This window comes from Artemia sp. Qi Xiang Cuo, chromosome 7 (assembly GCF_049724085.1).
Source record: "Artemia sp. Qi Xiang Cuo chromosome 7, ASM4972408v1, whole genome shotgun sequence".
NCBI lineage: Eukaryota > Metazoa > Arthropoda > Branchiopoda > Anostraca > Artemiidae > Artemia > Artemia sp. Qi Xiang Cuo.
Window position 1 is genome coordinate 73,105,959 of NC_142800.1, and position 16,795 is coordinate 73,122,753.

The 16,795-nt window shown below is 36.3% G+C and overlaps 1 protein-coding gene across 1 annotated transcript in view; it reads right to left on the reverse strand.

Moving 5' to 3' along the window:
* Positions 1 to 9,579: 9,579 nt before the first annotated feature.
* The window catches only part of LOC148950666 (UDP-N-acetylglucosamine--dolichyl-phosphate N-acetylglucosaminephosphotransferase-like), a 76,477-nt gene continuing 69,261 nt past the window's right edge, over positions 9,580 to 16,795 (reverse strand). The window contains 2 exon segments of the mRNA XM_089091699.1: positions 9,580 to 9,721; positions 11,467 to 11,701. Of these exon segments, the coding sequence (XP_088947825.1) occupies positions 9,662 to 9,721; positions 11,467 to 11,701 (295 nt within the window). The 3' untranslated portion in view covers positions 9,580 to 9,661.

The following is a 16,795-nucleotide window of genomic DNA, read 5'->3' on the forward strand; positions in this document are numbered from 1 at the left end:
AAGCGAAGTCTTCATTACTGCTGGAGTGAGAATACAAAGGACTGATTCTATTTCTTTTTCCAGAGTCTTCCCTTTTGTTAGATAAAAACATATCATAGAAAATGTTTCTTTTCCTTGGTTTTGACAGAGAAATAATGCATGCAAAAACTTACACTACGAAGCTTATGGAAGCGTCAGTGGGATAGACGAAATTTCAGTATGAAAGTAATAAAACAGTTCATGGTAACGCATTGTAAGTAAGGAGTGCCGCGGCTCAATAGTAGCCGGAACCTTAAAATAGCAGAGTTTTGATAACAATGACGTATTTAAAACAATCAAATTTTTATGCCGATTCAAAATATATAAATTTTAATGTTACCTATTAACCCTAGAAGGGTAAGCTTTCGTAAATTTTACGACGCAAAAACACTTTTTCGCGGTTGCCATGGAAACGGATGCATTGCGCGAACCGACCTCCCCGATATGTTAATATTATGATTAGCCGGTTCTTGTGCCGTCACCGAGGTTTTATTATCTGAACCGGTTGGGGAGATATTAAGGGTGAGTAGTAAAATTTACGAAAGCTTACCATCTACGTAACTTTTTCACCTATTTCAGGAAAAATGATTTTTTTTTATCAAAACTTGTTAATTAGTAAGCTTCTTCGGACAAAGAGGTTAGATCATTTTTTTAACGTTGTTGACAAGCTTCGTAGCAAATTTCGTGAGGAAATAGCACATGAAAATGCTGATTTTGGCTATTTTCTGATTTAACAAATGAGCAGCAAAATATGTTCTCTTTTCAGAATGACCTCGTGACGGCTTTCAGATGCGGCAATCATGCGTCTGCTTGAATCAGAAAATGGTGAACCAGCAGAAGATTCTTGTAAAGACGATGAGGAAGACAAAGAAATCCTTGACATTTCTAATAGTGAAGATTCCGATGATGACTATTTTCCTCCAGACGAGAACGAATATAGCAGCCCTGATGAAAATCTTTCTACTACAGTAAGTGTAAGCCAGCCGTATTTGAGGCGTAAAAAAACCGTTGCTGAAGGTCCTACATCTCCTGAATCATCAAATGAGACCAATGACGACCCTCCTCTATCCTCTCAGCTGCCAGGGGACGAACATATTGTCATTCCAAAGAAAAAATCTTTGAAAGGAAAGAATGGTCATCGATGGTCGGCTGTCCCGCCGTCCAGACCTAACAAGGCAAAGGCGAGAAACATTGTTAGAGGTGTAGCTGGTCCTGTAAGTGGCGATGCAAAAGCGGCCAAAAGTCAACTGCCAGCATTTCACCTGTTTTTTTCAAACGCTGTCTTCGAGAAAATAACGAAACATACAAACGAGGAAATAGTGAGGAAGAAAGACTCGTATTCACAGCGAAGTGCGACCATTGCTAGAATGACTACCATAGACGTTAGGGCTCTAGTTACTATCCTTATTCTCTCAGGTAAAGTCAAAGATGGGTTTCTTTCGACTGAGGAGCTGTTTGACATCCAATTGTGTGGCTCTGAATACTCTGCCACCATGAGCCGTCAGCGCTTCAGATTCTTGGTCAATTGTTTGCGGTTCGATGACAAGTCGGGACGAACGAAGAAAACATGATCCGTTTGCACCTATAAGGGAAACGTGGGAATTGATCATACAGAGCTGCAAAGAACATTTTTGCCTAGGAATCAACGTCACTATCGACGAGCAGCTTTTAGGATTCCGTGAACGCTGTCCTTTTAGAATGTATATTCCCAACAAACCTAACAAGTACGGACTTAAGATTGTCATGATGTGCGACGTTGGAACAAAGTACATGGTGAATGCAATGCCATATTTGGGAAAGGCGACAAGGACTGACGGATTTCCACTAGGAACATACTATGTGCGAGAGCTCACAAGACCTATCTGGGGGACAAATAGAAATGACACGACCGACAACTGGTTTGCATCGATTCCGTTTGCCGCAGAACTACTGAAAGAACCGTATCGACTGACTACAGTTGGTACAGTACGAAAAAACAAGAGTGAAATTCCGAAAGAGCTGCTTGTAAGCAAAGGGAGAATCACAGGAACCTCAATGTTCTGTTTCGATCGGGAGCTGACTCTAGTGTCATATCTTCCTAAGCCATCAAAAATGGTCCTGCTTCTGTCAACTTGCCATGAGGGTACCAGTATCACGTATCCAAGCAAGAAGCCTGAGATCATTGAGTACTACAATAACACCAAAGGCGGTGTAGACACATTTGACCAAATGTGTAGTTCAATGTCAGCGGCTCGGAAGACCAACAGGTGGCCCATGTGCATGTTTTATGGGCTGATCAACATTGCGTGTATCAACAGTTATGTCATCTACTCCTTCAATATCTCCAAATATGGTGGAAGAGCACTTTCACGAAAGGATCTCATGAATGTTCTGTTCAAAGAGTTGACCCAGCCGCATATGACCACTCGCTTAGAAACCCCCACTTTGCAGCGGTCGATCAGAAACGATATCAGTCAAACAATGGAGGTGATAGGTGAAATACATTCAGGAACGTCTGTGGATGGGAGAAGAACGACCTGCAGCCTCTGCCCAGCGCGCATTCACCGAATGACAACCAATTTTTGCAACCATTGCAAAAAACCGTTCTGCGGTGAACACCGTGCGAAGTCATGCATACCATGTGACTCCAAGAAATGAAATCAACCTTTTGTGCTGTGTAAAACATTATCTGAAGATCTGTTTTTGATAATTCCCACTTACTTTTAAAATATACTTAAGTGATGAGTTTTAAAAGTCAATGTTTCTGCAAGTAGTAATTTTTACGAAAGCTTACCATCTACGTAACTTTTTGGGAAGCTTACCTTTCTAGGGTTAATGCGGGGCCCCCATAGCTTCATTAAATTTAATAAAGTTTTTCATAAAATTGCATACCATAAAGTTTGCCCCGCTCACACAAGAATTTAACCTTTGCAGCAATTTTTCATAGCAAATAATTGAATTAATCAGACATGGAGCAGAGAAAACCATTTTCTCAAGTGTATTTTTCCTTTTCGTAAGTAAGGCCTAAACGAAAATATTAATTGGTCTAACCCTTATTCTATTACCAAGAAAAATATTTAAAGAATTATACACTATTATATAAGTAAACACTTACCTGTTAGAGGTTTATTCGAATTTTTCACAAGTTGTCCGCTATTAACTGAACTTCTTGGACTTTCTTAAAAAAGTCAAATAAAGTTCAACTTTTCTTCCGCACAAATAAACTCAACAAAGTTGTGTGAGGAAAACGGCTTATTTAGATTAAGGACAGCTTCATTAGCTTAATTGACAGCGTGGGAGCCCTGCATAAAAGTTACGGGCCTGATGACATTTGTCAAATTGTTGAAAAAGGGGGAGGGACAACCCCAAAAGGTTAACCGATCTGAACGAAAATCACAAGATCAGATTCAGCGTGCCAGAGAACCCTACTTTGGAGGTTTCGAAAATATCTTATAGTTTTTGCCAGAAGAAAGATCACGGATGAATGTTACCTTGTTTTTTTTCCCAGGGGTAATTGTATTGAACCAGTGATTCTGGAAGATTGGAAGAGGGCTCATTTGATACGAAATCAAAATTTCTAGTACCCTTTTTAAGTGTCCAATAAATTGGAGCGCAGCTAGCCCCTGTACCACACCCCTTTTATCCCCAAAGTCGAACAATCAAAATTTTGAGGTACCATTTTGTTTAGGTTAGTTTAAAGGTTCAATAACTATGCCTTTGGGAATAACTTACCCCCCCCCCAGGAAAAGGGCTGTGATTTACGATATTCATCCATTGTTTGCATATAGTTATTGCTATTGGGAAGTATACAAACTTTTTTTTAGGGGGAGGGGGGTGAATTTTGCTTTTAGGGATTTTCCACGGTAAAAATTTCCGAGAGTGGGCTGTTTCTTTCAAATGAAAGTATACTAAGGGAAACTTTTCAGGCAGAATCGTCTACAAGAATTTGTCAGCGAGGACAAAATTGTCCAGTGGGAATTTTCCGGAGGGGGGGGGGTATTCTACCTGGGAGGACCTTTACTTTGAAAATTTTTCTGGGGGGAGGGAATTTTTAATGGAGGAAAGCTGGATGATGCGGCATTATTTGAAAAGATCATAATTAAATAAAAGAACACGTTTTTTCAACTAAACGTAAGGTTTTTTCAACATTAAAACTTAAAACAAACAGAAATTATTCCCTATATGAGGATAGTTGCCCCCTCCTCAATACCTCGCTCTTTTTCCTAAAGTTTGACTTTTTGTCCCGATTCTCTCAAAACAACTCCTGAGACACAAGGACCGTTTCATTATAATAAAAAGCTTTTCTAAAAGTTCAAAAATAGTTTAGCGTGAAGAGCGGGGTATTGGAGATTCGTTTAAATTTCTAATAATTTTTTCTGTATATAGTTTTGCTGTTGCTCCTTACTTTCAACTGAAAAAAGATCCGTAGTGTAAGCAACTTAGCGCAAGTGATAATGTTTCAATGTAAAACCAACATTATTCTAAATGATAATCGCCAAAAAAACTGTGAAAGCCAAAAAACTTTAAATTTAGATTATTAATTTGTCAACTGCACTTTCTCTTTAGTTTGGTGTTGCTCAGAAGCAAAGGCCGGTTGAACCGGAACAGAATTATTTTTATAGCACTATAAAAACTCAGTGTAAAGAGTGAGAGGTTGAAGAAGGGGCACCCCCACTCATGTACGAAAATGCTGTTTTAAGCTTTAATGCCACTCTTTACCTTCATTTGAATTTCCCTGTAATTTACTATTCCATAGAAACAGATGTTTTTGATGTGTCATTTTTATGCTGGCTCTTGTAGCGAGAGATTATTGGAATTTGGCTACACCAGTAGTTAAGATTGACAATCTCTGTTATAGACATTGACTGAATCTATGAAAGTGAATATTTCTCTGAATTAGCAAATTCTCTTGTTGGTTCCCGATAGAACCTTCAGAGATAGACCATCATAGTAGACAGAATAGGATTCTTAAATTTTTAAAACTACTTGCTCGATTAATACGTTTCTAAGAATTGTTCACTTGTAACTTTTTCATTGTTAGATTACCATTGGACTTTCAATTATTGTTAGTTGGGCAATGTCTATCATTAATTTGTGAGACCAAAGAAGCTTTTTACAAGTAAGATCAGAAAAATCATTAAAGAGTGATGTTTTTTACATTAATTGTAAAAAAGCCTAAAAACTGATTGTAGGTAATTTGTCGTTGCAGAGGATAAACACAAAACGGATTGGGGGCTAATTTACTAGTGGTACCAATCCCGTTTGGAATAACAAACAATTAAAAATTTTCTGATGATGCAAGCCGATGAGATTAATTCCCAAGTTTAACACTCTTAATATGTAATAAAACCAAAAATTACTTCAGCCTCTCTGGTTTATAGATAGATAGATTTATTATAATTCGTATTATTGGCCATATAAGCCACATAAATTTTGAATCTAAACAGTGTATAAAATAAAATTCCATTTTCTCTGTTTTAAGTTATATGTGAAAAATTAACTCAACTTCTAGGATATATTGAAAACTCTACTTAACCCTTTTAGAAAATACGTGACGGACATCTTTGGCTAATCAATGTGAGAAGGTACTTAAGTATATTCCGGAGTACCTAAATACAATTCTTCAAAAGCACTTTTAGAGCGTAGCTAAATAATTTTCAAATGCTTATTGATAAAGTTCAACTACATGCTTTTCCGTCAGGAATTTATCAAAAATCAATCCAAAATCAGAATAAATTTCAAAATTCTGGCCTTATAAAAGACTCTCGTCTTCGTGCCAATATTCACAAGTCTCGATGGTGTGATGTCGTTGTAATAATAATCGCTTAGACTCTGGCTTTTAAGATATACAAAGGCTATTTTGATGAATAAAAAAAACGTACCTAGGTTTAATTAATATCACAGTATTATCCATTACTGCTGCAAATGAAATATTCCAACAATAACAAATAAGCTCACTTATTTGTGATTTATGGACAAGGGAACGGAATCGGCCAAATAAATTAAAGGCTTAGATACAGCAAAGCCTTTTGTCTGTTAACAGGGGCATAATTTGCCATGAGACAGGGGGGCAACTGCCCCTCCCAGACCTTGGTTTGCCCCCCCCCCCCCGACATGAATTTGCCCCCGCCAGCTAAAATTTAGTTGCTTTAAAAATCTTGTCAAAAGTAACATAAACCTGATAATTCAAGCATCAACAGAAATGGATCAGTTTTCTTTAGTATATATTTACTTTCATAGTACTATAAAGTATCTTTATAATACTTTTATAGTATTATATAGTACTTCCATGGTACCAAACGGCTAATTTTTTAATGTCATTTTCAATTCGTTTTGGAAAATTGACTCCACCCCCCCCCCCCCCGGATTTTGACGAAATTACGCCACTGTCTGTGAATTAATTTTCCAAATGAATCTGATAGAAATTTTGAGATAGCCATTTTACTCAAAATAGTCGAAGATCATATAAGAAGGCCTTTAGGGTTTAAACAACCCCTCAGAATCTGGGGAGAAAGGCTTATAAATCATGCCCTGGAGGCATATAAGGTTTTTCTGAAGGATGGTTGTATACATGGGCATACGTAGCTTCTTGTCTAAGGGAAGGGGGGCAACCGATTCTGCGATGAAGAGCGGGGGAAGCTGAAGTTATATTGTCAGTTCACAAAACCTTACATTGCCAACAAGTTCTATAATACCTAATATGCAATCACCAAAAATCATCAATAAGCTTCAGCATTAATATTCTTGGATTAGAGCTAAATCTTTCCAAGGCATTATGGATAATTGCTTCTTGTTTGACTTTTATTCTGTCATTTCGGCTGTTTATTTCCAGCTTTTCAACATACCTTTTATCAGCTGCTTTTTTAGCGATATACCTTTTTTCAACTGCTTTTTCAACCTTCTGCTTTTTCAACCATCTGCTTTTCAGCCATATCTAGTGTGTAAATTTGAAGTTCTAGGGGGGAGGCAGCAGCCCCCTGACCCCCCTCCGTACGCCCATGGTTGTATAAACTTTAGAGGAAGCTCTTTTAATTGGAAACTGAAAGTCCTAGTTCCCCTTTAAGAGTGAAAAGTGATAGAGGGCATTGTTTTTTTAGTTTCTGATCGTTCTTCAAATCATTCCAGGAATTCCCCGTCCTGCGTGGAGGATTTTACCCAGAAAATCCCCCCTCCAACTTGGAAGTTCCCCCTTAAGAGATGTCGGTGTATTTCCCAATAAAAATACTAAACGTAAACAATGGACAAATTGCATAGCTTACAGCTTTGCAATTTACAAGCTTTGCATAGTTTACAGCTTTGCAATAGTCCTAGGCTTTGCATAGCCCAGGACTTTGATGAAATTACGCCACTGTCTGTGAATTAATTGAAAAAAAATTCCAAAAAAGAGATTTTTCACAGAAAAGTAAAGTGTCACATTAAAACCTAAGACGAGTAGAGTCAAAGTCTTACAATATTTAAAGTCAAAACAGAGATTACTATCAACGAATAAATAAAACTCAAATCGAACCGAAATTAAAAAGGATAATTACATCACACCTAAAGATAGCAGACGCTGCTATATGTGAATTATAAAAACAAACATAACTTATAACATCAAAATCAAATCAAATTTAAAATGAATTTAATTTATCACAAACAGACTATCAGCTCATAAGCTATCAGCTCATAAACCTTCTAAAGATTAGAGCGTCATCCACACTCTTGAAATTAATGATTACTTCAGCTAGTGTATTATTCATTTGTCAGAACATCAACAACAACCCGACAAAACGGAAATGCCACAAAGCAAATCAGGGTTTACAAATAAAAGTCATGCTACCCCTTCCTTCTCCTCTCAATATCTCCTAAACGCTTATGTATCATTTGCATTACCTTGAAAAAGATATATTTTTTAACAGTATGGTTTTTTAATACAAAGGAAAAAAAAACTATATTAATCAAGATCTACTGAACTAATTGTTTGGTATTAATTCCTGGCAATCGCAGCTATTTTCTATTTTTCTATTGTTATCACGAGCAGCGCAAACCCTAAGTAAAGAACGATGTAGCTTCTATGTAATGTTTTTTTTTATTTTCACTAGGTCACTTCGTACTGAACAATATATCGTATAAACTTCAGAAAGGGCTCATTCGAAAGCAAATTGAAAGTTCTGGTGTGTTTTTAAGAGTCAAAAGTAATTAGAAGGCAACAAGCCCCCACCCCCCTAATACACAATTTTTCACAGCCCTCCCCCAAATGACATCCGATCATAATTTTATATAAGTGTTTTGTTCAAAATAGTCGAAAGATCCAAAAAAATTCCTCCCGGGATGACATGACCCTCCAGAGCACATGAAGCAAGGCCTGGTTATGCAAGATGCCCATTGTTTACATTTAGGCATTGTTATTAGGAAAGGAATACCTGATCTTGGGTCTCTAAAAAGGCTAAAGGTATTAGGGTGAGACTTTCAAATAATGTTGAAGGGAAGGTTGAAGTAAATCAAGATACACTATGTGCGGGCAGGTTGTCAAAAGAGGGTTTCAGCAATATCTCAGGAACGACAGAGGGTATAAAGTTAAAATTTTCAGGGTATGCTGAGGGAGATGCTGAACTAATCAAAAGACACTATGTACATCCAGGTTGCCAAAAAGGCATATCTGGAATATCTCAGGAACAACCAAGGGTATTAAGCTAAAACTTTAGGTTTATATCGAGGGGGGCTTAAAACTGAATCAAAAGACGCTAGACACCAATAAAATAGAATCAAAGACACCTCCTTCCGTCGACGTGTCTCAGGAACGGCTGAGGGTGTTAAGTCAAAACTTTCAGGGACTGTCGAGGGCGATGTTGAACTAACCAAAACCAAATAAGTGCATCAAGGTTGTCAAAACTCTTATCTCCAATATCTCGGGTATGGCTAAGAGTTTTAAGTTGCAAGTTTCAATGGATGCTGACGGGAAGGGGTGTTAAATTAGTGACAGTACTAAAAGCATTACAAAATAATAAGGTCCCAGATCCAGGTAATCCAGGTAAGTTAGAGATAAATTACTGAGGACTATGAATATGATTTTTGAAAAAGAGGGAATAAAATAAATAGATTAAATACATTAAATTTATCTACATAGATAATAAATAATAAAGTTAAATAAATAATATATATTTAATAAAATTAAATGTATTTACTCTAAAATAAACAAACCAAATAAATATTTTAAGCGACAAGGATTTAATTAAAAACACCTCATTACAGAGGTGCGCCTCTTACAAGAATAAGCAACAAGAGTCAAGATATTTATTATAAAATAAATAAATAAAATATATTTGATAAATTAAATTTCTTTATTCTAAAATAAAAAAAAAAATCAAATAAATATTTTAAACGACAAAGATTTAATTAAAAATACCTCATTACTGTGCACCTCTTACAAGAATAAGCAACAAGAGCAGTTATTTATTAAAAATAAATAAATAAAACATATTTAATAAATTAAATGTATTTATCCTAAAATAAAAAATCAAATAAATATTTTAAACGACAAGGATTTAATAAAGAACACCTCATTACAGAGGTGCACCTCTTATAAGAATAAGCAACAAGAGCCAAGTTATATAAATTTATTAAATGACTAGGATTTTAATAGTGCGAATAAAAACAAAATTTCTGTAGATGTAAAAGGGAATTATCAGTAGAAAAATGAGGCCAGAGGGTATCAAATCACAAAAGCCACCGCAGTCCCGAGAACCTGAAATAATATAAAAAATTAAACTTGAAAAGCAATAAACATCATTAAATAAGTTGCTTTAAATTAACTATACAATTAAAACACTCACTCGAATGTTTTTCGAATGATTTAAATTTTAATGAATATTTCCCAAATTTATCGTTATGTACAAAATACACTAACTAAGAATTCAGTGATCCTCTTTTCAAATATTTGTACGTTCTTTTTACGAATAAGCTAATTAAGGAGGGCTCAGATAATTAACACCTAGACTATGACTCATCCCCCTAGCCCATGCAATTTTTTCACGTTTCCTGGATGGATTTGTAACAGGCAAGTCATTCAGCGGAGTCAGCTGTTTCCCTCATATTGCAAAGGACCCCGGATTGGTCAGAATCAGGCCAGTATTTGCCAATAGGCTCACTAGGTCCGGGCCTACGGGCGCACAATACCAGGGGCGTAATTAATTATCACTGAGTGATTTTTTTCTTAATAAAAACTGGACCACTGTGATATACTGATAAAATGATTCCATCCGTCTTCTACATTATCAAATTTTAAACTCTCTAGTTTAGTATTCAACTGATCTTGAAAAGTTTCTCTCAATTTCTCATCCTGGAGTCTATGAACACCATAGCCCCAGGAAGGTAGTTCACCATCCTAAATTTCAGCTTAAATTAACCCTAAACACTACTAGATGCGGATATCTTTACTTTTAATATCAAGAATATCACTCTTATATACCTTAGTATCTTGTATTGATCCTGCCAGTCTTCGGTTTACAACAACATAATGAATAACGTTAGCTGTTTAAAGTGAAAAAAGAAGGAGACTGAGATCTTCTGACAAGATCTCTATTCAACCTTACTAAATGTAAAAAAAAACATATAGAAGTCCATGAACCCAAAGAACAAGTTCAAAAATTAAAAATTTTAAACGAAGTCATCTTCTTAGATGAAAAGCACTAAGGCGACTGAACAAAAAACCTTATTACTGAATGGAAGATATAATTTTCATTAGATAATTTATTTTGCATAAAGATTTTGTGCGTGCTAATCTCTTTCCTGATTTTTCAAGCATCGGAATTTTCTTTAGTTTGCGATATAACTGATGGGTCTATCATCTGGGCTATCATAGCTGTGTTGGGTTAAAGCAGAGTCAAAATTCTCCGGCCTTTCGCGCAACTTCCTAGCTTTTTCAATTGAAAATTTGCGCTCAAGTAACCCATCCTCTAATCGTTGGTGGGTCTTTCCAATATAAAAAAACAACCGCTAGAATAGGGATTCTATAAACATCACTACCTAGAATATGGCTGTTATCTATCCTTGGCAGACTTAAAGAAACCCTGTATTTTATTTGGATTTTTAAAAGTTACATATTTTACGTTAAAACGTTAACTTAGAATTAACGTTAACGCAAACTAACGACTTGTGCTGCACATTGACGTTCGTGCATAACACGAGGAATCTAACTTTCTTTTCGGCCAAATTCGGGGAATCCCGAATAAATTATATTGAGATACTCAAGATGATTTGGATTCCCGCGTGTGGTAGCCTATGTCCCAGAATGCTCGTGAGCAAAGAAATTGAGCTTCATTGTAATTTCACTACACGACATGCAGCATCCCCACAGAAAGAAATGATCCACGGATATCACTTAGAAGTGTTAATTGGCGTCCATACAACTCTATACAATTTACCAGATTAGCCTGAATATAGTTCAACTGAAGAAACAATATAAACAATAATATACCAAATAGAATTTACCTGAATTAACAATAAGGTTTTACATAGATTATCTTCTTTCATTGGTCCCAAAATATTGAGTACTGCATTGATAAGCGTCATATTTGAAAATTCCATCACTGATTCTTCCATTTCCACGAAAGAAACTAAACACAATTTGCTTGCTATCAACAGCACTGGTCGTCCCAATGGGCCCAGTGAAGCAACTTTGCACTTGACTTTGCTAGTTTCTAAGAATCCTGTCTCTTTATTCAACCTAGAAATAGTAAAGCAAGTGAAAAGTTTCTCATGAAAGGGGCAACAATTTCCCCTAGGAAAGCTACGTTTAAAATCATTAATATTTTATTTTGGGGCATGATACACTTTTTATGGAGGATACACTTTTATACAAATTCTTTTAGTGTATTACTAAAGATTTATATTCAGCCTGTTTGCAGGCATTTATTTTGGCTCAGCAGGGGGGCAAATTCAACAAAACAGTGAAAAAGCTGATTACCAGTAAATAGTACGAGATTAAAAAAACAATTTTCAGAATAATGACATTCCATAAGCATAGTCAAGGCCCCCTTTGTGTAGGCACCTTCTAGAATGTACAGACCTATGTTGCAGACCATAACAATATTTATCATAGTGTTTGCGAAAAATTTCAAACACAGAAAGTGTTATACAGACTGCTTTTTGCATAGTAACTGGATTTTCCCAGTAACTTTTTACTGGGTTTTCCCTTAGTTCAATTAACAGGCTACAGTTATCTGCAAAAAGTAAACACGTAAAGTTACATATAAAGGTAAATCTACGTGGATAACAGATCTGGAGGAGCGTTTCCACTATCCACAGATTTTTGAGGGTCTCCCCGAGTTACCCCGAAAGAAAAGTGGAATATCCGAAAAATCTCCAAAAATTTATACCTGTAAATGCACGAGCGTATATGAACACAAATCCTTAATTTCTATTAACCATTAATATTCAAAAGGGGGGGGGGGTCTCAAGGAAGCCAATTTTCTCTTCGGAAAATTTCTTAGGGAAGCCGGAAAAGTTTGGAGATAGTGGAAGCGTTGCTACGGAGGGCTAACAAACATCGAACTGCAGAACAAAAATAATAAACATTGATAATTTAAAGTTTGCTTTTTAAAATAATTTAAAGAATTAATACGGAATTATTTAAAGTTTGCTGTTTTTGTATTTGTCTACTGTATGTTTTAGATATTACACCCGTTTTTTTGTTTTTGTTTTTCATTTGTTTAAATTTGTGAAATAGGTATATTGAGGGATTCTCTAGAAAATTGGATAAAAAATTGGCTTATAAATGTGTTTTTTTCTTCTTAGCTCTATACATCAGGAATAAAGATCCGTATTGTTCTGTTCTTCGGAAAAAAGTGACATAAATTAAAAAATTCAAGAAAAATATTTCTGTTATCTGTAATTTATTTGAAAAACAGAAAAAAAAGAAAACAGCTTTGACTTTAACCGAAAACGTGTTTCTCTTTTTAGTTTTAAGGGAGAAAAACCAATTAGGACTCGAACAGATAGTCTTCGATTCTAGTCACTGGATACTACTACTACTACTAACGACTCACTGCAGCACCAATCCGCCTGAGGCCAACACAGCCACGCACGCTTCTCTTCCATCCCAATCAATTCAAAGCCTCCCTCTTTACACCCTCCCAGGAAGTTTCTATTTCATTAAAATCTTTCTTTATTACTTTCCCCCCACCCCAGAGGAGGACGACCTGCTTTCCGTTTAGCCCTAAACGGTTGGCCGAAAAGGACACGGTTGGCCGAAATTTTAATTCGGCAGTCTGTCATCCTTCATCCGCAGAACGTACCCTAGCTCTCTCAACCTTTCTTTTACTATAGCCATAGATACTGGGACCGAACCAAACTTTCTGTACAACTAAGCGAATAGAATACGGTTAATCAGCTAGGTAATCGGAGTTCTCCGTAGAAAGTTTCTCTGGAAAAAATCTAGCAGATTTTAATCCACTTTACCGAGTCCCCAAGCTTCAGAGTCATATTTGACCAGTGTCATCACGGTAGCTTCCAATATTCTAATCTTGGCTGGTAGACTTATTTTCCTATTCTTCAAATTTTTTTTAATTTTGAAAAAACACCCTGACCCGTGGCTCTTCTACTTTTAATATATTCCAGGATTCCACCGTCCTTACTATTAATACTATCATGGTAAGTGAAGCTGCCCACCTGATCAATCTTTTCGTTACCCAACGTCACCTTTTCATCTTCAATTATTCCTAGCCTTAGCGACTTAGTCTTCTTAACATCAATTTTTAAACCTATACTAGCACCATGAAGTCTCAAAACCTCTAAAAGTCCATTCATTTTGCTCACACTTTCATCTAGAATGCTTAAATCATCTGCATAATCTAAGTCCAGGAGAGTTTTTCCTCCCCATTTGATTCCGTGGCTTCACATTGCCTTTCTGTGCTCCTATCTTTAAATGGGACAATTCCCGATTGACTACACCCTCTCAATTTATTAACATACCAGTACAATATTTTACTATTATGCCGTCTAGCTATATCTTCCAGATCCTCGGCAATTTTATTCATGGCCTCAAATTCACACCTTCTTAATTCATATTTTAATGCTTTCTCCACTTTCTTTACATTCCTTTTGTTTTCATATGATCTATCACTCAGACAATTCTGGTACAAGCCCCTTCTCCTCTCTATTAAACATAAAGCTTTTTTTTTTTTAGCTGCAATCTTAACTTTCTTTCCTAAGACACCATCAGAAACTTCAGAAATTGTTTTTCTAAAATTATTCCAACCATTTTCCACATCGTCAAATTTTAAACTCTCAATTTAGCATTCAACTGTTCCTGCAAAGTTCCTCTCAAAATCTCTTCCTGGAGTCTATCAACATCATAATTTCCCGAGAGGTAGATACCCTTCCAAATTTCAGCTTTAAACGCACTCTAGATACTTCTAGATGGTGATCTTTACTTTTAACATCAATAAAAGCTCTACTATATACCCTAGAATCTTGTACTGATCCTGCCAGTTTTGGGTTTACTATAACATAATCAATAAGGTTTGCTGACTTGCCATCACGTGAGTACCATGTCAACTTATGGGCCATTTTATGACCAAACACCGTATTAGTTATAACTAGATTGTTATACTTGCAAAATTTCAAAAGTCTGTAGCCATTACTGTTTTCTTTTCCTACACAAAATTTACCTAGGCTAGGATACCATATATCTTTATTTCTACCAACCTGGGCGTTAAAATATGCTAGGAAAAACACAATATTTCTACCTGGGACCCTGTCTATTTGTTATTGTAACTGTAAGTACAATTCATCTGAATCACTAGTATCTGCGTCAGTCGGTTCCACAGGGACATATACTACTATAACTGATACCCTGAACTTTTTAGTCATAAAGTAAGCAATTAGTATTCTATTATTAATACTTTCCCAGCCTAAACAAGACTTAGCAGCTTCCTTATTCATCATGAGCCCTAACCCCTGTCTATGAACCCATCCTTCCTGCCTGAGTAAAAAAAAATTATATCACCTAATTTCATGCTTCCTACCCTGGCATATGAGTTTCTGAAACTCCTAATATACCAGTAACATACCATCTGAAACACGCCAGTACAATATTTTACTATTATGCCGTCTAGCTGCATCTTCCAGATCCTTGGCAATTTTATCTATGGCCTCCACTTCAAACCTCCTTAGTTCATATTTTAATGCTTTCTCCACTTTCTTTACATTCCTTTTGTTTTCATATGATCTATCACTCAGATAATTCTGGTACAAGCCCCTTCTCCTCTCTATTAAACATAAAGCTTTTTTTTTTTTAGCTGCAATCTTAACTTTCTTTCCTAAGACACCATCAGAAACTTCACAAATTGTTTTTCTAAAATTATTCCAACCATTTTCCACATTGTCAAATTTTAAACTCTCAATTTAGTATTCAACTGTTCCTGGATAGTTCCTCTCAAAATCTCTTCCTGGAGTCTATCAACATCATAATTTCCCTAGAGGTAGATACCCTTCCAAAATTCCAGCTTTAAATGCACTCTAGATACTTCTAGATGGTGATCTTTACTTTTAACATCAATAAAAGCACTACTATATACCCTAGAATCTTGTACTGATCCTGCCAGATTTGGGTTTACTATAACATAATCAATAAGGTTTGCTGTCTTGCCATCACGTGAGTACCATGTCAACTTATGGGCCATTTTATGACCAAACACCATATTAGTTATAACTAGATTGTTATACTTGCAAAATTTCAAAAGTCTGTAGCCATTACTGTTTTCTTTTCCTACACCAAATTTACCTAGGTTAGGATACCATCTATCCCTATTTCTACCAACCTGGGCGTTAAAATATCCTAGGAAAAACACCATATTTCTACCTGGGACCCTGTCTATTTGTTATTGTAATTGTAAGTAAAATTCAGCTGAGTCACTAGTATCTCCGTCAGTCGGTTCAAAAGGGACATATACTACTACACCTGATACCCTGAACTTTTTAGTCATAAAGTGAGCAATTAGTATTCTATTATTAATGCCTTCCCAGCCTAAAGAAGACTTGGCAGCTTCCCTATTCATCATGAGCCCTACTCCCTGTCTATGTACCCATCCTTCCTGCCTGAGTAAAAAATTTCTATATCACCTAATTTCATGCTTCCTACCCTGGCACATGAGTTTCTGAAACTCCTAATAAGTTCAGTTTTAATCGTCTGAATTCGTCAGTCAAAATGTCGATACGATAGTAATTTTTTAACTTCGTAACATTCCCAGCTCCAATTTTCATATTCGTTAAATCATTGAAATTATTTTTACCTCAGGAAAAGCAAGGATCCCGGATACCAGTGCAGGACGGGGATCACATATTTCCTCAAGTCAACACTGAAGCTCTTAAGCCCGATTGGAACCAAACAGCAACATTTTCCTGGAACCCCCAGTATGAATGAAGACTTTGTGCAATCCTGGGCCCATGTTGGTCACAACGTGATTTGCAGCACTTGGCAATAATCTTTTATCGACAAGAGTCGAAATTCTGAACAGACAGTCCCAAGCCTATTACCTCCGACGCATTATATATTCATGCCTACAAATATTATGCTACTATGGGGAGGCAACCCATAGTAGATATATTAGCTAGGAAGAGGTTTCTCAGCCCGAACACGCCAGTCAAAACAGACATAGCCCAAAAGAACTATCCACTAATCAGAATCCCGTGCGAACGTTGTGTCGTTTACTAGGCTATAATTTCCTCGAGGGGCATCACTCCTCAAGTAGGAATAGAGTTGACTGCAAGGTCCCCAGTCTTGCAGGTACCCAAAACGGGTCGAGGCAGCCCTTTGCAG